The sequence below is a fragment of the Leucoraja erinacea genome, chromosome 30 (assembly GCF_028641065.1).
Source record: "Leucoraja erinacea ecotype New England chromosome 30, Leri_hhj_1, whole genome shotgun sequence".
Taxonomy (NCBI): domain Eukaryota; kingdom Metazoa; phylum Chordata; class Chondrichthyes; order Rajiformes; family Rajidae; genus Leucoraja; species Leucoraja erinaceus.
The window spans coordinates 25,062,207-25,081,690 of record NC_073406.1 but is presented as its reverse complement, the minus strand read 5'-3'; the positions used below and the strand labels follow the sequence as shown (position 1 = coordinate 25,081,690).

At 43.4% G+C, this 19,484-nt stretch overlaps 1 protein-coding gene across 1 annotated transcript in view; it reads left to right on the top strand.

The window, feature by feature from the left end:
- The window catches only part of LOC129711760 (tetratricopeptide repeat protein 34-like), a 113,501-nt gene that overhangs the window by 72,144 nt on the left and 21,873 nt on the right, over positions 1 to 19,484 (top strand). The window contains exon 6 of the mRNA XM_055659690.1: positions 2,266 to 2,480. Within this exon, the coding sequence (XP_055515665.1) occupies positions 2,266 to 2,480 (215 nt within the window). The remainder of the gene's footprint in view (positions 1 to 2,265; positions 2,481 to 19,484) is intronic.

Sequence of the window (19,484 nt, the reverse complement as noted above, 5' to 3'; positions counted from 1 at the left end):
CTCTCCGACCAGGTAGGGGACTAAGAATTAAAGTTTCCCCCTTCACCTCCTTCCCCCCCCCCCCCCCCCCCTTCACATAAAAGCCCTCCAAACTAACTGACTAACGTTTAAGCAATGATTTACAGATGTTTAAGTGTCTTCCCGGTCTCCGGGGAGGAGGCAGCCGCTACAGTAGTACAGAACTGGGTTGACCGTGGGTCGTTTCGGGTCAAGTTAGGCGCCACACGCGAGCTTTGGTGTGCAGACAACATTCCGGAAAAAATGTCCAGTTTTCGGAGCTTTTCGGTTTCCGGAACTCCGGATAAAAGGTTGTGCACCTTATCAGTGACGATGCATAGAATCTGGTCTTTCTTAATTTCAAAATTTCTTCCACTAAGTTCTGGAGATAAATGCTCTCATTATGTGCCTTGATGTCCTTTATTCCTAATGTCCGAGTTATTGTTTTCATCAACAAATCTATCTTTGATGGCAAAATAGTTACACTGTACTGAGAGTATAGTGGGGGACTGAGAGCGCAGCCTTGCAAGGCAGTGGTGTTGAGAATTATTATGGAGGAGTGTTATCACCTATCCTCACTGATTATGATCTGTGAGCAGAAAGTCAAGGGTCTAGTGGTAGAGGGGAGAGCCAATTCCTCGGTCCCAGAGTTTGAAGATAAGTTTGGATGGGATTATGATATTGAAGGTGGAGCTATAGTCGATAAAAAGGCATCTGACATTGGTGTTCTTGTTACCTAGGTTTCCCAGAGATTAATTTAGGCCAGGGAAATGGCGTGTGCTGCGGACCTGTTGCGAAGGTAGTGGAACTGCAGTGGATCAAGACTGTCTTGGAGGCTGGATGTAATGTGCACCATCACCAGTTTCTTGATGCACTTGGGTCATGGGTGCAGAACTAGGTCATTCGGCCCATCCAGTCTATCTGCCATTCTATCATGGCTGATGTTTTTTTTCCCTCTCAACCCCATTCTCCTACTTTCTCCCTGTAACCTTTGACCTTGCTGATCAACCTCCACTTTAAAAATACCCAATGTCTTTCCTCCATAGTCGGCTGTAGCAATGACTTCCACAGATTCACCACTTCATTCCACCTTGTCTCCATTCTAAAGATACGTCCTTTTATTCTGAGGCTGTGCTCTCCGGATCTGGACTATCATTACTGGAAATATCCTTTCCATGTCCATTATATCTAGGCCTATGGTGGATGTCAGAGCGACTGAATGGCAGCCACTGAGGCATGCTATCTTTCTTTTCCTTTGCACCAGGTTGACAGTGGTCTTATTAACATAGGTGGGGACCTCAGAATGGAGTACTTGAAGAGTAAAAACATCCATGAATACATCTACTGGCTAGTCCACATTCGTCCCGACCATTAACTCCACCCGGCCCAACTGCTTTCCGCAGAATCATTCTCAATAAGGCCGATCCTATGTCTGTCATAATTACTATTGGCACAATTGCATCCAAGACTAATGAGGCAAGTTACGTTCCTCCACCGACCATCTGCTCAAAGCCAGTGAAGGATGCATTGAGTTAATTGGGGAGGAACTGTTACCATTGGTACTGCCCATCTTTGCTTTATAGCCTGATATAGCATGCAAGCATTGCCACAATCTATGCTTATCCATGTTATTGCCTTGGGACTCAAGCCTGGTTTGGAATTCCCTCTTGGCATCCTTAATGACTCTTCAAAGGTCATAGTTAGATTTTTTTTGTGATTGTTTGACTTGAATATTGCAGATTGGGATCAGGAGTGGACTTCACAGTTCATCCATAGTGTCCAGTTGGGGAACACACGTTTTGTTGTCTTTGGTACGCAGTCCTCCACACACTTGCTGACAGCAGTGGCATATTCATCTAAGTTAGCTACTTGAATGTGGCCCAATCTACCAACTCAAAACCGTCATGAAGGGCTCATCTGTTTCCTGCGTTCCTGTCATTTACTCCATATGTTCTATGAACAATTGGCTCCCCAAATTCCATTACTTGCACTTACCTGGATTAAATTCCTAACAGCATTGCTCAGCCCAATTACCTATCGATCTATGTCCCGCTCTATACAATCTTCATCATGATCTATCTCCATTAATTTTTATGTATTCACACAGTGATTATGAGAGAACTCCTTTAGAAATTGGTAAATTTTCATTAAAATTCTCAAAAAAATCTTTATCGTTCCCTCTAAATGATTATAAATGCCCTGATATGATGTAAAATATTATCATAGATGCTGGAAATAACTATACATGCAAATCTTTTCTTTCTGCAGAAATGTATGATGATGCCTTGAAACATCTGCAGGATAATTTTGGGCAACCTCCTAATGATGATGCTGCCATGTCCAGGCATGGGCTCATTCAGATGAAGATGAAGAATGCACAGCTTGCCGTTCCGAATCTGAGCATTCTTGCGGAAAAGGATAACAAAGCTTTGGAATTTCTGTTAAAATACCTGGATAACAAACAACTTCATACTGTAGTTCAGGTAATGTTTTTACTCAGGATAACATGTATATTGACTTGAGGAGCTAAGCGCTCTCACCTATATCTGCTAGAAAGAGAATTCTACATACAAAACATAGCAAAGCAGATTTTAGTAGCTAAAACATTATTAATAAATAATCATTATTGTTTAATCTATTTGATGTTGGAAGTCTTGTCAAATATTACCTAAATTGGTTACCTCTACTCTACTTGGAGGGGTAAGGGGGAAACCGCTTCCCAGTCGCTTCCTGGCGAGGATGCGATTATTTCTCTGAGTCGCGTCCTCGCCCCCCCCCCCCCCCCCCCCACCTCGCGATCTACCACAGGATCAGAGCGGCCTTTCCTACTGGAGACCGAGGACTGGACCAGAGCTTTGGCAGCGTCGGTGTGGTACTGGATTCAACGCGAAGTGGGCGATACCTACCTAGATCGCCGTTTTAAGCTCGAGAGCGTTGGGCCACTGCTCCAACATCGTGAGGCTGTGGTTCGCGGAGCTCCCACGCGCGGGGGGCGCTGACCGATATCGCGGAATCCCTGGGGCCCTTTGCTGAGGCCCGCCAGCGTTGAATCTCTGCCCAGCGCGGCCTGGGGACGCCGGGAGCTGCGGAATCCGGTGGGAAGCGGCCGATTTGGAGGTCCAAGCCGCTGAGGTTGGCCTCCCCTTCCGACGTCGGAGCTCCCAACATCTCGGCGAGAGGGCCTGAACGGCGGGCTGCCCGTAGCGGCGACTGCGGAGGGCTCCGGAGGCCCCGACCACGGGTGAACATCAGAGGAAGATGACTGACTTTGGTGCCTTCCCTCACAGCTGGAAACTTGATTCTGTTGTGTGGGGATGTTTTCTGTTGAACTCTATTGTGTGTTGTGTTCTTTATTTTATTGTATGGCTGTATGGTGATCACATTTCACTGTGCCAACTGACACATGTGACAAATAAATGTAGCTTGTATCTATTAGTGTTGATTTACTTCACTCGAAAAGTATTGTTCCCACCGTTTTCTCGTATCTAGCGATGTTTTATCCAACATGTGACGGTGGACAGCACTCAGCATGAAGTTTGGAATATTGATTAAAGATCAATCAGGGTTAAAAATCCAATTTTAACTGGCATGGTCTATGTCTATCCTTGCATGTTCTGTTTATGCAGCTGGATATTTTGGTGGTTTAGTTACATTTGTTTTTCCTTTTTTCTCTTAAGACTTCCCTTGATTCAATATCAGTTCAGTCTAATGAAAATGTGCTGTGGGTGGTCCACAGCAAGTATGGTGTATTGAAACTGGTATGATGAGTTGTTTGGCCTGTAGTTTCAACAATGCTATGGCCTTTAAAACATAGCACTATGGCCACAGTGCTATGGGTCACAGACTGTTTGGGAAAATTCTCGTATAACAATGAGTCTTTGGAAGTGTTGAGTGCCTCAGTGGAAGTTGAGCCTTTGGTTATTTTTCAGGCAGTGGTAGAATTCTGGATAAGCCTAGTGGTGAAAAGTTACCAGTGGGCGGTAGAATTGCAGTTATTGGGATTGACCATGATTTTACAGAACGGTGGATGGGCTCAAGGGGCCGAGAGTTAGAGAGGGAGAGGGAGAGGGAGGGGGGAGGGAAGGACGGAGGGAATAAGGGAGGGAGGGAAAAAAGGAAGGGTGAGGGGGAGGGAGGGAAAGAAAGCGGAGAGAAGGAGAGGGAGGGACGAAGAGACGGAGGGAGGGAAAGGGGGAGAGAGAGGGAGGGAGAGTGGGAGGGAAAGGGGGAGAGAGAGAGAGAGGGAGGGAGAGAGTGGGAGGGAGAGAGAGCAGAGACTGACACATGAGAGCAGGTTGAAAAAACGAAGACAAGGAAAGGTGTTGGAGGCAACGAAAGCTGCTTTGCATAACACTGTACAAGGGAGTAACAGAAGCAAATAAATATGGTGCAGTTACATAGATCTGTTTTGCCTTGTTCTTCCAGTTGTTGACGTGTGCCCATGGGAAAAAAAAACAACAAATGGCACGCAGGATGCATTTTTGAAAATTTCAGGAAATACCATCAAATTCCAGGAAATTTGGGATTCTATTTAAAGACATTGTTTTTTTGAGGTGTGGAAGCACTGGCACAAGCACACCCAGGTCTTGTTGCACCTCCCCTTTTCCTAATCTGACACTATTCAGATAATAATTTGCCTTCTTGTTCTTGCCACCAAAGTGGATAACCTCACATTTATTCACATTATACTGAATCTACCATGCATCTGCCCACTCACCCAACCCTGCAGCCTCATAGCATCCTTATCGCAGCGCACACTGCAACCCAGCTTTGTGTCGTCCGCAATCTTGGAGATGTCACATTTAATTCCCTCGTCTAAATCATTAATATCTATATCTATCTATCTTATATATTCATAAAAGTCTGATCTTGACCACTTCCTGTTCTGTATATTGATTTTAGAAAAATCACTGCCACTTACGGCTGTAATTTTTGGCCATCTTACTCGGAGTCCCATTGATGAAAAATAAAAGAGTTGTTAGTGCTTTAAAAATGTTGAGATTCTGTCTCCTAAAGGCCATGTCCCTTCCGGAAGGATTACAAAACCCGGAAGTATTGAGTGCCTCAGTCAGTCTCTGCAAGATGGGGGAGCAAGAGGGTCATGTCTCTCAATCTGAGCTGTGAATAACACTGAACACATGTCTACTAAACTGTGAGTGATTTTACTGACCTGTCAGACCCCTTGATTTTAAGGACCTGCCATTGGTTTGAAAATATAGTTTGGAATTGCTAAAACTGTGTTGCCTTTGGTTTGGAAATGCTAAAGCTGTGTTGCCTAATTAAAGTTGCCTTTGGCTAATTAAAGTTGCCTTGGCTAATTAAAGTTGCCTTGCCTAATTAAAGTTGCCTTGCCTTCCATATAATTAAAAGTCTAATCTTGACCACTTCGTGTTTGCGCTTTATATTGATTTTAGGTAAAACGCCACCACGTACGGCTGTGATTTTTTGCCATCTTACTCAGAAACCCCCTCCACTTATCAGGTACCGAGGATTTTTCCCATTGATGAAAAATAAAAGAGTTATTAGTGTTTAAAAAATGTTGAGGTTCTCTCTCCTGTCATTCACACCATGAAGGCCACACCCCTTCTGGTGGGAGGGTGGAGGGACTATAAAACCCAGAAGTGTGGGCGTGGCTCAGTCTCTGCAAGATGGAGGAGGGAGAGGTCACGACTCGCTACACAACACCGACCAGCCATCCCTGGAATGAAGCTGGTGGCTGAGATCCGACACAGACAGTATGGGTCAGCTGTATTCAGCAGACCAAACCTCGCGATCGAAGAGGTCTGCACCCACACCACCGAAGGGCAAATGGAAACCATCACAGTTGCCCTCCCAAACATCTCTGTCACATCAGTGTATAAAACCCCCCAAAGTCCGTTCCTCCACTCTGAACTGCCAGACAGATGCAAGAGGAAATACCACATTAGCATTGGGGACTTCAATGCCCATAGCTCATTGTGGGGCTATGAAGTGAACAATCAAGATGGAGATGAAGTCAAAACCTGGCTCGAGTCGAAACACCTGACCCTGATCCATGACGCCAAACTGCCAAATTCTTTCCACAGTGCCAGATGGAAGCGAGGATATAACCCAGACCTTGTTTGTGTGAGCAGCGAACTATCATCCAGAGCTGTGAAAGAGGTCCTGGACCCTATCCCCCATACGCAACACCGGCCAATCACCATAAAGACAACGCCAGTCCCGTGCCTCTACGCCCTAGCTGGCATTGCCCCCCCCCCATATCAGACGATCCATCATCGCCCAAGACGAGCAGAGAGCACAGGAGATCGATACCAGGCACCCCCTGCACGGACACACAGCACCTCCATCCCGACTGAAATCTAGAGCCAGTTTCTTGCAGACAGTCCCACCTCCAGACAACCAAAGAAACAGCAAGGACCAACATCTGGAAAGATGAATGGAACCAGCTCAACACACGAGCCCACGACTGGACGGAGAGTGGGGGAGTGTGAAAGGTGAGAGGTGAAGGAGGAAGCGACTGAGGGTAGGGTCATCAGCAGCTTCCACCTCAGGGAGGGGGGGGGGGGGGGTTAAGGAAGGAGTGAGATTTTAAAAAAAATCTGATTCTTACAGAGGGCTTTCCTTTATAAAAACAAATTCCAGAATTTTCCTTGTAGGGGGTGGGATGGAGGAGACATCCACATGGCGATTTTCATTGTGGGAGGGGAGGTTTCATTTCCAGAACTTTTCTTTTGGGGGGGTGAGATGGGAATCCCGTTTGAGAAAGATTCAGCATTGTGGCAGTGAGAGCTATGCATCACAATGGGACCTGCCCGTGGACAGTCTTCGAGCCCACATGCTGGCAGTTGAAGATATGATGTCACAATGGGACCTCACAGTCCTTCACCCGACAAGAATTGGCTCCGGGGGGGAGGGGCTGTCTCCAGGTTTCATAGTGAGAGGGTGGAATAGGGGGAAATTATTGATATTTGTAACTTAAAAAAATAAAATGGTGCCCCCACTTGACCCGCCCCTCCCATGTTTACTTGACTGGCGTCAAAATGACACCCCACGGATCCTCAGCACGGCCTTTCCAGACCGCGGTGTCTCCCTGGGGGGTGGAGGTTTTCACGTGGGAAGGATTGATTGCCGTTTTTGAAAAAAAGATTACGGAACATTCCTCCGATGCCGATCCCCCCCACCCCCCATGATGGAAGGATTTCCTTGTGGGGGGGTGCGAGGGGGGGTCAGTGCCGATGCCCCTCCCCCCACTGAGGGTTTTATTGTGTGGGGGGGGGAATAGGGGAGAGGTTTCATTTCCAGAACTTTCCTCGTGGGGGTTTTCATTATGGGGGGTGGTTAATGTGTGTGGGGGGGGGGTGGGGACGTTCAGTGTGTGTGTGTGTGGGTGGTTAGTGTGTGTGGGGGGTGGGAATAGGGGAGAGGTTTCATTTCCAGAACTTTTCTTGTGGGGGTTGGGGTTTTCACGTGGGAAGGATTGATTGGCGTTTTACAAAAAAAGATTCCAGAAAGTTCCCACGTGAAAACCTCAACCCCCACCCCCCATCCCACCCCACCACAAGAAAAGTTCTGTAATGAAATCTCTCCCCGGCTCCCACTGGCTCTCCCTTATCCATTCTACTTGTGACATCCTCAAAAAATTCCAGAAGATTAGTCAACCAGGATTTCCCCTTCATAAATCCATGCTAACTTTGACCGATCTTGTCACTGCTTTCCAAATGCACTGCTATAACATCTTTAACAATCGACTCGAGCATCTTCCCCACTAGCGATCTAAGGCTAACTGGTCTATAATTCCCCGTTTTCTCTCTCCCTTCTTTCTTAAAAAGTGGGGTTACATCGGCTACCCTCCAGTCCACAGGAACTGATCCAGAGTCGAGAGAACCATATAACCATATAACAATTACAGCACGGAAACAGGCCATCTCGACCCTTCTAGCCCGTGCCGAACACATAATCTCCCCTAGTCCCATATACCTGCGCTCAGACCATAACCCTCCATTCCCTTCCCATCCATATAACTATCCAATTTATTTTTAAATGATAAAACGAACCTGCCTCCACCACCTTCACTGGAAGCTCATTCCACACAGCTACCACTCTCTGAGTAAAGAAGTTCCCCCTCATGTTACCCCTAAACTTCAGTCCCTTAATTCTCATGTCATGTCCCCTTGTTTGAATCTTCCCTACTCTCAGTGGGAAAAGCTTTTCCACGTCAACTCTGTCTATCCCTCTCATCATTTTAAAAACCTCTATCAAGTCCCCCCTTAACCTCCTGCGCTCCAAAGAATAAAGCCCTAACTTGTTCAACCTTTCTCTGTAACTTAGTTGCTGAAACCCAGGCAACATTCTAGTAAATCTCCTCTGTACTCTCTCTATTTTGTTGACATCCTTCCTATAATTAGGTGACCAAAATTGTACACCATACTCCAGAATTGGCCTCACCAATGCCCTGTACAATTTTAACATTACATCCTAACTTCTATACTCAATGCTCTGATTTATAAAGGCCAGCACACCAAAAGCTTTCTTTACCACCCTATCTACATGAGATTTCACTTTCAGGGAACTGTGCACAGTTATTCCCAGATCCCTCTGTTCACCTAAACATTGGAATGCATTTCTAGGGCCAACTCCTTGAGTACTCTGGGATGCAGACCATCAGGACCTGGGGATTGGCCCTTTAGTCCCAACAATTTACTAAACTCAATTTCCTGACTAATGTGGCTTCCCTTCAGTTCCTCCCACCTATTAGATACTCAGCCCCCTAATATTACTGGGAGATTGTTTGTGTCTTCCTTAGTGCACATAGAACCAAAGTAGTTATTTAACTGTGCTGCCATTTCTTTGTTTCCCATTGTAAATTCCCCTGTCTCTGATTGTAAGGGACCTACATTTGTCTTCACTAATCTTTCCCTTTTTACGTCTAAAGAAGTTTTTAGAGAGTTTTTATATTCCCCGCAAGCTTTCTGTCATTAAATTTTCAGAATTATCTGTTCCTCTGCACACACTGAAGACCAAGGAAATGGAGATGACAATATTAGCAAAAACTGTTAAATTCAATCGTATCAGTCACGTTGAAGTTTATTTCTGCTTAAGCCACCAGAGGAAAGCATAGCCTTTGCCTTCAGGATTTCTTTCTTTGTTAAATAAGAATGCTATAATCCATTCCAAAAGCATGATTACATAATGGAAATCTTGCCACATTGCCAATCTTAAATGGCTTAAAGGAATTTTTTGCTGTAAATATTTTTTTCTTCATCACAAAAAATGGGTCTTGATGGATTTAAATCCATTAACCAGCAAAATACTATTTCATATTGTATTGGCAAGAAATCTCATTTTACTTTGCACATTGTTCTATCGTGACATTGATCATGAAGACATAAATGCCACGTGGCCGTCTCATTAATTATAAAGACTGAAGCTGCTACTTTAACCTCAACATGAAATGCTTTTTTTATTCTCTCATTGCAATGCTTTCAGTTAACAACTTGTAATAAACAGAAATAATGAAAAGTGCATTATGTGGCATGGTAGCTCAGTGCCTTAATGGAAAAGCTGACATAGGTTTGTTTTCAATAGCTGACAAATCTTTGAGAGCCTTATTCTATTACTAGATTTCAGCAATTCAATTTTTTTCTGCTTTTCCACCACTGTTGAAGCTGTGTTAGACTATATTCCAGGCTTTTTTTTAAAGCGGGGAGTAGTTGTCTCAGTGCTGATATTGATTGTGGTTTTTGTGGCAGGAATATTGGCTTGGGGGTGCAAGTGGACAATCTATTATTCAAAGGAAAGCTACAATGCCCACAATGTGTCTGATGTCAAGAACGTCATGTTTGAGTCAGATGGGCCATCAGTTACAGTGAACTGAATTTTTTTTTTTTTATTGTCCTTAAATGTTTCTCAAGAGTGGGGAGAAAGCAGGTGGGGAGGGAAGAAGACAAGGAAGGATTTGATTTATTAACTCAGCTTTGATACCTAAGCTGTAGATAGTTTGTATCAGAATTGTCTTTGAATCTGCTCCCACTCCACTGTCCAACTACACTCAGTTGAAGTTTGTTAGCTCTGGGTTAAGCTATTACAAAAGTAACTAGATGGTAACTTATCTTAACAAAAAACAAGTAAAACATGAGCCTTGAATACTCTTCAATCATAATTGCCATAATAACGATTTATTTTCCTTGGGTATGTAAGATGTTTATATGGAGGATGGGTCCATATCTGGTGCTGAGGTTTCCTGTAAGGATGGTAGTCTTATATGTATTAAATGTTGCTGTGACTGCAGGAAATTTGGGATTTTTAAGCTAACTTGAAGTAACTTCAATATTTTTAGCAGTCCGCATATTTCAAGTTCAAATTCAGTGTAACTTATTGGCTAAGAAAGATCCCGACCCAAAACATAATCTGTCCATGTTGTTTAAAGATGTACCAGATTTGCCGATTTATTCCATAATGTTGTATTTTTTGTAAACCAGGATCTGCAGTTCCTAGTGTGTCTAATTGATTTGTGTAGTGATTCAGAGCATAATACACGAGTAGGTGCTTTGCTTTGGCATCAAGGATTCATGAGAAGACTAATTCACAATTAGTACAAATAGTTACTACCAAAAGTATACTGATCAACCCTAGAGCTAGAATAAGAAAAATAACTCGGGGGATTGATTGCCTTGAAAATAGTGACTGTACACATTGAGTGTTATCTGGTAATGTTGACAAATGAGATAATCAAGTAACTAATGTAGTAACTGATGTAGTGGAGGAGCTTCTGATAAACCTGACTATGACAGAAATTTCTTTCTATACATTTTGTACTAAGGCACTGTATATATCTTTTGAACGATACCTTAGACCAAGGTATCTGGTGCCCGTAGAAACATAGAAAAATAGGTGCAGGAATATGGCATTTGGCCCTTCGAGCCATTCAATATGATCATGGCTGATCATCTAAAATCAGTACCCCATTCCTGCTTTTCCCCTATATTCCTTGATTCCTTTTACCCTAAGAGCTAAATCTAACTTCCTCTTGACAATATCCAATGAATTGGCCTCCGCTGTCTTCTGTGGCAGAGAATTCCGCTGATTCACAACTCCTGAGTGAAAATAAAGCGCTCACAATAGAAAAAAAGTGTTTTGAATGAGTCATTTTAAAGAAAAATCCAAAATCACCAGATGTTCTTGCTGGCTTCCTTTTATTTTGCCTTTCAGCTGAGGGAAACGGGTTTGATTCCTACTCCAAGTGCTGCCTTTGGGAAGTTTACATGCTTTCTCCATGACAACATGAAGTTCCACAGTTTACCTCCCCACGTCCCAAAGATATGTTGGTACGTTAGTTGCCCAGTATAAAATATCCCTTACTGTATATGTAATTGGCAAGATCGAACGATTGATGGGCGCCTGAGAAAAAAAATACGGAAAACCAGGAGATAAGGGAATGAGACTGGGATTACGATATGATACGACATAACTTTTTCATCCCAGGAGAGAAATTCTGCCAACAGTCATAAAACACAAGAAGCATGAAATTAACATGATGAGTGTAAAAGATTGGGGAGGTGCAAAGATTCGGAATGGCATGGGGGGGGGGGAGGGAGGGAGGAGTCAGTCTACCCGATGACAGAAGGGGGAGGAGTTGTACAGTTTGATAGCCACAGGGAAGAAGGATCTGTGGCGTTCTGTACTGCATATTGGTGGAACAAGTCTGTGGCTGAAGGTGCTCCTCAGATTGACTAGTGTGTCATGGAAGGGGTGAGCTATATGTCCAGGATTCTCCGCAGGTTGAGGAGCATCCTCCCCTCCAACACCACCTCCCATGAATCCAACTCCGCCCCCAGGATGGAGCCATCCTTCCTGATGAGTTTGTTAACCCTGTTGGTGTTTAAAAGTACAGCCGGCTCTGTCCCTTCTTGTACAGGACCTCAGCTCCTGGACCAGTCCAGGAACACTCCAAGGTATTTGTACTATTTGATAAGCTGCACAGTCACGCCATTGATGGAGACAGGGAACAGGGATGTTCCTCTCCTCCTTAGTCTTGTTAGTGTTGAGCTGCAAGTGATTCAGCCCACACCACTCAAAGTCGTTGACCACACCTCTGTATTCAGCTTCTCTTCCCTCACTGATGCAGCCCACAATTGCAGAGTCATCCAAAAACCTCTGCAGGTGGCAGGAGTTTAAGTTTTATCTGAATTCCGAGGTGTAGATGGTGAATAGTACAGGAGAAAGGACCATCCCCTGTGGGGCCCCTGTGTTGCTCACTACCATGTCCAATGCGCAGTTCTTTAGTCTGGCATATTGTGGTCGTCCAGCCAGGTAATTGGTGATCCAGGACACCAATGCAGCATCCACCTGCATCTTCGTCAGTTTGCTCCCTAGCAGTGCAGGTGGGATGGTGTTAAAAGCACTGGAGAAGTAAGAAAACATGACTGTTGGGAGCCAACAAGGATCCTTTTGGCATAACGGTCTCCTCCTGAGTCATTGATGAAAGCATTGTCAACATTACTCAAAACAGATGATCTCGCAGGGGCCTTTCTTTGCGCAAAATGGCTGCCTTTCTTGCATGTAGTAATAATTATTACTTCCTGTTTTACGGTGAAGCCAATTAATCCCACACTCCTGCTTGTCCACCATATCCCTGCCATTCTTTTATCTCAACTATTTAATTCCATTCTGGAAGCTGTTACTGACCTTGTTTCTTTCACCTTGAAGATTTTGTTTTTCCCTGTGGTCATCCCTGCAGACCATCTATGCTTTCTGGATTTCAAATCTTACTTAATTTGCTCTAAGCTCTTCATGATTTAAAGTATCCCAATCTAATCTCTTTAGCTTGCTTTAATTTTAAAGATGATATGGGCCAAAATAGAACAAGTTCAGCCTTTAAATTTCTTTGTGAAACCACCCTATGTGGAAGCCTGTGCCTCTTGAACAAGAGGCTGAAACTTTTAAAAGGCGAGTGAAATTTAACTTGGTTAATAATATAGAGAGCAAAAATGTAGTCTTTAAAGTGTATCTAGTGCCTTAAAATACTGACATGAAATGATTTATCAAGGAATTGACACAGGAGAGCTGACATTTGCCACCTCTGGAATATGCTAATATTATTGGTTTCATGGTTTTAGTCCTCCCACATGGACTAACAATCATGAAATCTGTAGTGAACCCATGACCTGTTGTTTTCAATGGGAAGTTAAGCTGGCGTGGAAGATAGACCTGAGAATTGAGACTCTAATATTGGAACCCTGTTGGCTTCCACTTTTTGGCAGCTGCTGTAAGTTTATCTATCATCGATCTGCAATATCTTTGGCCCAGTTTTTCTCTGTCATTAGCACAACCTAATCTGCTGAGCATGTCCTACAGCCTTATGCTTCACAATGTTTTTAATTCCCTTGATTATATTTTCAATCTTGAACTGTATCCGTTTCATGATATCTATCATTTTTTCTCTTCCTAACTGCCCCCATTAATACATTGAGTGGATAACTTCCACAACATCTCCACAGTAAAGGGCCTGTCCCACCAGCATGCGATTGCATGCGTCTAGCGCGACCAAACGTGGTGGCTTGAGGCGTATGGCCTCGCGGGGCCGGTCCCACTTCCAACCGCGGAGCCGTCTGGAGTTGTGCGGGGCTGGTCCCGACATCATACTCACCAATCAGCTGGGCAGGAGGCGGGCCGACTGAATTTGGACGTCGCACGGCGTCGGGCGGTTACGTCATCCCGCAACGGCACGCCGGGCGGTGACGCCATCGCGCAACGCCACGCACTAGGCGTACGGCATCAAGATGCTGCGTACGGCGTCAAGACGCTGTGTATGCCCGTCGAGGAGCTGCGTACGGCTTCAATGCTGCTGCGGTCCGACAGGCTGTTGTCGCGTGGAATTTTTGGACAGTGTCAGTTTTTCGGAGCCCCGCGAGATGTCGGGACCAGCCCCGCACAACTCCATACGCCTCCGGCGATTGAAGTGGGACCGGACCCCGCTAGGCCGTACGGCTTTAGTGACCACGTTAGGTCGCGCTAGCCGCATGCAGTCACATGCTGGTGGGACAGGCCCTTGGATCATTTAATTGGGGGTATTTCCTATGTCCTATCCACTCTGCTCTCCCACTTGAAACTAACTTGTTTTCTCACTTTACCAATTCTGACAGAAAGACTTTAACCTGAGAGATTAAATCTGTTTCATTTTCCATAGCAGTTTTTCTAATTTTACTTGAGATTTCCAGTGTCTACAGTTTATCTGATTTCCTTATTGTCAACTCGACTTTTTCACTGGGAATTTGCAATTACATTATTGTAATCCCCCAGTTATAACACGTGCATTAGAACCATGAGTTATAAATGTAAACCATTGTTTATTAATGGAAGTCTCTTCTACTCTATTGTGTGGATTTGATCTCCATCTCTTTCAGTATCATGCAGACATGTATTCATCATTGACATGGGACAGTAAACTTCAGAATTCTTCCTACCCAGAAGCAACACATTACCTGTTGGTCAAGTTCTCTGTCCTCCTTGGTTTTCCCAATACCTGAATTACCTGCTTTATACTCATACATACAGCTGCTCATCTGCTCGCTTGCTCTTTCTCTGCATTCATGCAATTCTTTTTCCTCCAATTATTTATCCAATCTATTCTGAAAGTTAATACACTCAGTTTTGAAGAAATTTATATTTCATAGTTTCCTGTGGTTATTTTCCTGTAATTTGTAAAAACGAATAAGTAATGATTGTAAAACATTTTAATATACACGTTAAATGTTATCCTGAAGAATTAAGCCGAGGTTCATTTGCTATCGACATTAGATCATTCTTGTTCCAAGCAGTATTACATAGAATAGTTTATTTTGTGCTGTTTTAAATCTTCATTGAGGAACACTGGCTTTATTTCATTTGATATCCTACGAAATGAGGATATGTCAGAGAAAATCTTGGATTATACTCAGAGAGTGGTAGCTGTGTGGAATGAGCTTCCAGTGAAGGTGGTGGAGGCAGGTTCGTTTTTATCATTTAAAAATAAATTGGATAGTTATATGGATGGGAAGGGAATGGAGGGTTATGGTCTGAGCGCAGGTATATGGGACTAGGGGAGATTATGTGTTCGGCACAGACTAGAAGGGTCGAGATGGCCTGTTTCCGTGCTGTAATTGTTATATGGTTATAAACTTGTGCATGCATTTATGCACCTCTTCTACATTTACATTTCTCCTCTTGATAGTGCCACCATTTGCTTTCATTGTGTTTCATTTATATGAGGCAGGCATTTCAAAAGCCCAGTGTAATCCACATGAGCACCATACAATTTTTGAATTGCTTCAATATTGTATTGTCAATTTTGAATTGTTTTCTAATTCTCTGCCAGACTTGCAGATTAATAAAACCTGTTCATGCAGTGACTACTTGTGCATGCATTCCGCTTATTTATAAACCTTTTAAATTACGTCCTAATCAGTTGCTGCTTCATAATATTTGCAAGTTACAGTTGCCATTTCCATTCCACTAAAGGCAGGGAGAAATACACAATTGCCACCATAATCAATCACTCAAGCTTCCTCCGATGGATTTCGAGAGTGCATGTGGACAAGGCAAAAGTAAATGGATTTGTAACCGTTGTATTGTGGCTTTGCCTTACCACCCAATGTTTGATATTTTGGAACATGTTATGTGATCAATTGGAGATGGTGCTCCAATTGATCACCTGATTCACAGGTGGTAGAGCATCGAACAACTTTCAGTGAAGATTAACTTCAGAATAAGCAAGGCCACACAGGAGTAACGGACAGATGAGCAGATCTGGACCAAGCGGTAGCAAACCCAACTTGTATTTTCAACTCTAGATTGTTGAGAGCAGGTAGAATTCTCAACTCTATAACTGTCTTGGTCCCCTTGCCATTGGACTTGAGTCCTTTTCTATTAAGGGTTATGTGAAAGTAGTTACACAGCAGCATATCAGTGTAAAGCCACCCACCAACATTTTTAAAGGAACAACATCTCTCAATATTTTTTCTTCAGACCTTCATAGAAAAGCTTCTGGTGGGAGCAGAATTTAGATTCTAGATGCTGCTAATCACAAACTGCGACAAGGGCAACTGAAGAAGGCTGTCCAGCATTTAGATGAATTACCATGTTTCTCAGCCGCTGTATTTGCAATGGAGCAAGTCTCTTCCCAATCTGTGCTGAAAACTCTGCAAAGGAGGGTGTTAATAAAAGATGCCTAAAATATAGTCTCATCTTTTTCTGACTGGTAAATTTGGCAGAGATCACCTTTGCCATGATCAAAATTAGTAAATTGCAAACTCATCAGTGGGACCTTGAAGATTAAGATCTTCATGGGCATCTCTTGTAGTGAATGCCTGGAGTGCAGTGACAGGCGCAAAGTGCTGAATTAACTCAGTGGGTCAGACGGCATTTCTGGAAAAAAGGGTGAGTGAGGTTTCGGATTGAGACTCTTCTTCAGACCAGAAATCTTCATCCCTTTTCTCCAGTGATGCTGCCTGACCCACTGAGTTACTGCAGCACGTTGTAGCTGCCTTCAGCATAAACCGGCATCTGCAGTTCCTTTATGCACCCAGAGTGCAGTACTGCAAAAAGCTTTAATTTCCAATCAGATCAGATACTACAGTACATAAAACCAATCAAGTCAAACCCAAGTACAAAAGAGAGAGCAAAGGAGAATATACAGAATGCAGAATATAGTTTTCAACAGCTCCATAGACAAAGTCCAATGTCCACGATGGGGTGGAGGTGAATTGGACAGTATACTAGTTGATAGAAAGACTGTTCAGAAGCCTGATAACAAAGGGGAAGAAGTTGTTCCCGAGTCTAATGGTGCACGCTTTCAAGCTCATTTCCCTTCAGTGGATGGTAACAGTGAGAAGAAGGAATGACCAGGCTGGGATGTCTATGATTATGTTGGCTGCTTTTCTGTGGCAGTATGAAGCGTGGATAAAGTCAATGGTGGGGATATCTGATCTGTTTGATGGACTATGCTACATCTACTACTACTTGCAGTCTTGGGTATATCTGTTCCCCAACTAAGTTGTGATGCAACCTGAGTGTATGTTTTCTGCGGTGCATTTGCAAGAAGAAATTTGTAAGAGTCATTTGGAAATGTGCGGAATTTCCTCAGTTACTTGACGAAGGTGATGCATTGGTGTGCCTTCTGGCTGTAGCCTCAATGTAGTTGATCCACGACAGGTTGTTGGTAATATGTATGCCAAGGAACTTGAAGCTCTTAACCATTTCTACTTTGATGCTGATTGGACATGTACTCAAGCATGCTTTGTGATGTCAATAACTAGCTCCTTTGTCTTGCTGACAAAAAGGAATAGGAATGCTTTATTGTCGACCCGTGAGGCGCCACCGCCGAGCCCCCATCGACGCGAGGCTTCACCGCCATCGAGACCGTACCCCCGTCGATGCCCCACTTCAAGCCTCCGTGGGCTACAGCCGCGGGCTCCGTCGGCCGCTTCTCCCGACCCGGACTTCTACCCATGAGGCCCCAGCCGGGCCCCAACCTGGGCTTCTACACGGCGATCCGGGGGGCATCGAGACTACAGCGCCTCCATAAAGGCCTCCAGCTGCGTTCCCAGTCCACCGCCGCGGCCCGTCAGGAAGCCTTCTGGCCACGCAGCCCATCGGGAAGAGGTGATTGTCCTGGCAGCATTTTACAAAGTTCACCATCTCCTTCTTGTACTCTGTTTTGGCACTGTTCATGATCCAGTCCACCACAGTGGTTAGCAATGTTACAAAATTTTGAGATTTTAAAAATCAAGTCTGCAATTTATCCCATCAGATAAAGCATAACAACAAGTTTAATTTGACACCAAATTCACTTTCATATCTCAAGTATTAAAATAGTTATGGCCATTTTCATACTCGGAAATTAGCATCTTGTTCCCTATTGATTTTCAATGGACATTACAAAAAAGCTGTGATCTTGGATAGTCAAAAGCCCGTAACTTTCTTAAGAATTAAGAGAACTGAATGAAATTTTCACCTATCATAGATTGAAGCATTCTGAAAAAATATAAAACAATCTTACTTGGATGACATGAAATTAAAGCATATAATTAGCTAATTACCTAATTGTAGCTAATTACAAAATTGACCGATGTGACAGAAATGGTAATAAACGACCAGACTGCCATGAAAATTCAAAAATGTGATATCCTCAAGATCAGAACTTTAATATTATTGTATAATATGCTGTAAGTCAGTTATGGATAGGTAAATAAATTACAATTTCTAGCAAAAGACCAAGTCTTTATGGAGAAGATCAGCTGCTAGCTGGTACATTGGCATATCATAATCAGTAGCATCATCATACTCCCCAGACTGCAACCAATAAGCAACTCTGTACACGTTGTTTTTCCTCAATTTTTGAATTTTAGAAAAAAAGGTAGAGATTATAAAGTTAAACGCTAAAACAAATAGTAAATACTAAAAAAGAAAATCATGTTTAATCAAAATTCAATTACTAGATATAAACATCTATCCATTTCTTAAATAGCCTAAGTGTCCAAAGATTATTCACAAATAATTCACAATATAACATGATTTTTATATCTAATTTACATTAATTTATAGGCCAAATGGAAGGAATTTAGTGTTCAATTGCTGTAAATAAATGCCAATTTAAATCGGCTTTCTAGTGGGTTCTTGTGAACGCGCTGGTTTAGAACGTTCACATTGCGCTGGATTAGTGCCATCAAATGCCGAGAAAAATACTGCGGGATATAAAAAGCCCAAAATGAACTACTCGCTATAGAAAACTTTATACACAGGGTTATATACACGCCCCATTTAATGTAAAAATAAGGTACATACCTTTAATTGTTTGCTTTATAAAACCCTGGGGCTGCGAGAGGTTGCGGAGTGAGAGAGTGATTTTAAAACTATTATAACTATTATTCGAGGCCTATAAAACTAATAATACCTTTTGCGACCGGGTCTTGCAGCGATTTTTCGTTAATGATTTACTAGACTGAACATCTGCGATTGGAACAGCCTAGTAAAAATCGCGTTTTAAACCCGCCCCCTCCAAACAGCGCCAAAATCGCGGACATGGCTTTGGGCAGATTCCCAATGACGATTCAGGTAGGTTTTGTAACATACCTACAGTGGTGTCATCTGTAAACCTGTAGATGGAGTTAGAGCAGAATTCGGCTTCACAGCTGTGATGTTATAGGGAATATAGTTGGGGATTAAGAACCCAGACTGCGGTGTTGAGAGTTACTGTGTTATCGTATATCCTCACTGATTGCGGTCTGTGGGTTATAAAGTTGAAGTTCCGGTGGCAGAGGCGGGTGGGGGTGTTGATTATTATTTCCACGAGATTGCAGAACAATTTGGATGGAATCATGTTGTTGAAGGCGACGCTATGGTCGATAAATAGAGGTCTAACATAGGAGTGCTTGTTGTCTAGGTGTTCCAGAGATGAATTTAAGGCCAGGAAGATGACATCTGCCCTGGACCTGGTGGACGTTTTGTGAATTATCAGAACTATCTCCTCC